Source organism: Gadus morhua, chromosome 4 (assembly GCF_902167405.1).
Source record: "Gadus morhua chromosome 4, gadMor3.0, whole genome shotgun sequence".
Taxonomy (NCBI): Eukaryota; Metazoa; Chordata; class Actinopteri; order Gadiformes; family Gadidae; genus Gadus; species Gadus morhua.
The window spans coordinates 43,563,002-43,565,501 of NC_044051.1; the positions used below are offsets into that span (position 1 = coordinate 43,563,002).

General features: G+C 44.9%; 1 protein-coding gene across 2 annotated transcripts in view; it reads left to right on the top strand.

The window, feature by feature from the left end:
* The window catches only part of LOC115541897 (formin-like protein 2), a 36,130-nt gene that overhangs the window by 15,853 nt on the left and 17,777 nt on the right, over positions 1–2,500 (top strand). For both annotated transcript variants that reach the window (XM_030353820.1, XM_030353821.1), the window contains exons 7-10: positions 385–511; positions 779–855; positions 2,141–2,234; positions 2,427–2,500. The exon at positions 2,427–2,500 is cut by the window's right edge and continues 1 nt beyond it. In XM_030353820.1, coding sequence (XP_030209680.1) covers positions 385–511; positions 779–855; positions 2,141–2,234; positions 2,427–2,500 — 372 coding nt within the window. The remainder of the gene's footprint in view (positions 1–384; positions 512–778; positions 856–2,140; positions 2,235–2,426) is intronic.

Sequence of the window (2,500 nt, forward strand, 5' to 3'; positions counted from 1 at the left end):
GTGTGGTGTATACAGTGTGTATTAAGGTGTGTGTTGTGTGTACAGTGTGTATTAAGGTGCGTGTTGTGTGTATACAGTGTGTATTAAGGTGTGTGTTGTGTGTATACAGTGTGTATTAAGGTGCGTGTTGTGTGTATACAGTGTGTATTAAGGTGTGTGTTGTGTGTACAGTGTGTATTAAGGTGTGTGTTGTGTTTACAGTGTGTATTAAGGTGTGTGTTGTGTGTACAGTGTGTATTAAGGTGTGTGTTGTGTGTATACAGTGTGTATTAAGGTGTGTGTGGTGTATACAGTGTGTATTAAGGTGTGTGTGGTGTATACAGTGTGTATTAAGGTGTGTGTTGTGTGTACAGTGTGTATTAAAGTGCGTGTTGTGTGTATCAGCTCTGCTCTAGTTACGCGCTCCAACACGTTGCCAAGCAGACGGACTCTGAAGAACTCTCGTCTCGTGTGTAAGAAGGATGACGTCCACGTGTGTGTGATGTGTCTGCGAGCTGTGATGAACTACCAGGTGAGACACACACACACACACACACACACACACACACACACACACACACACACACACACACACACACACACACACACACACACACACAGATACAGACAGACACACACATCGAGAGCTTCCATCTTGTACCAAGTAACTGTTTTTTCTTCTACTGTCCTTTGTCTGTCTGTCTGTCTGACTGTGTATGTCGGCCTCTTTACCTGTATGTCTTTCTGTGTGCCTGTCTGTCGGTCCGTCCGTCTGTCTCTCTCCCCGTATGTGTCCCAGTATGGCTTCAACATGGTCATGTCTCACCCTCATGCTGTGAATGAGATTGCCCTGAGTCTCAACAACAGAAACCCCAGGTAAACACAAACACACACCCTAACCCCAGGTAAACACAAACACACACCCTAACCCCAGGTAAACACAAACACACACCCTAACTCCAGGTAAACACAAACACACACCCTAACCCCAGGTAAACACAAACACACACCCTAACCCCAGGTAAACACAAACACACACCCTTACCCCAGGTAAACACAAACACACACCCTAACCCCAGGTAAACACAAACACACACCCTAACCCTAACCCCAGGTAAACACAAACACACACCCTAACCCCAGGTAAACACAAACACACACCCTAACCCCAGGTAAACACAAACACACACCCTAACCCCAGGTAAACACAAACACACACCCTAACCCCAGGTAAACACAAACACACACCCTAACCCCAGGTAAACACAAACACACGCTAACCCCAGGTAAACACAAACACACACCCTAACCCCAGGTAAACACAAACACACACCCTAACCCTAACCCCAGGTAAACACAAACACACACCCTAACCCCAGGTAAACACAAACACACACCCTAACCCCAGGTAAACACAAACACACACGCTAACCCTATCCCCAGGTAAACACAAACACACACGCATTCCTACACACACACATACCTACACACACACACACACATACCTACACACACATTCACATACCTACACACACATATCTACACACACGTACACATACACATACGTACACACACATATACGTACACATAAATACACAGCCATACTTGCACACACATACCTACACACACATACATAAACAAACATACTCACACACAGATACACTCACACACGCGCTCACACACACACACACACATAAACACACACACAGGTGTGTGACGTGTGCGATGCTCTTGCGTCTCTAATAATAATAAAATGATGTTCTAATCGTACTGTGGTGAACAGGACAGAGACTAACGTACAGCTGGATACTGTGGGAGCGTCAGTCACACTGACAGAGGAATCACGATCACTCTCCCTTTATCCTCTCTCCTCTCTCATCTCCCTGTATCCTCTCTCCTCTCTCCTCTTCTGGTTTCCTCTCTCCTCTCCTTGTTTCCTCTCTCCTCTCCTTGTTTCCTCTCTCCTCTCCCTGTATCTTTGGCCTATGTTTACACATATTTCCGTATCTGTATGCAAACCAACGATAGGACAGAATGCAAGTATCGGCTGTAGTTCGATTTGGTTTAAAGAGGTATATTTAGAAAGTCTGTCTGTCTGTCTGTCTGTCTGTCTGTCTGTCTGTCTGTCTGTCTGTCTGTCTGTCTGTCTGTCTGTCTCTAGGACTAAGGCCTTGGTCTTGGAATTGTTGGCTGCTGTCTGTCTGGTGAGAGGAGGCCATGAGATCATCCTGTCTGCCTTCGACAACTTTAAAACAGTAAGTCTGTCTCACTAAACTACTTTAAAACAGTAAGTCTGTCTCACTGAACTACTTTAAAACAGTAAGTCTGTCTCTGATACTACGTCTCTTATCATCCTATGATCCAATATTCAGAGGCTATTTGGTGTGTTGTATTCTATATTGATTGGTCGCTGTATGGATCGTTGATTGGTTGATTGGTTCTTGCAGGTCTGCTCAGAGTCGATGCGTTTTGAAAAGCTGATGGAACATTTTAAGAACGAAGACGATAACATCGACTTTAT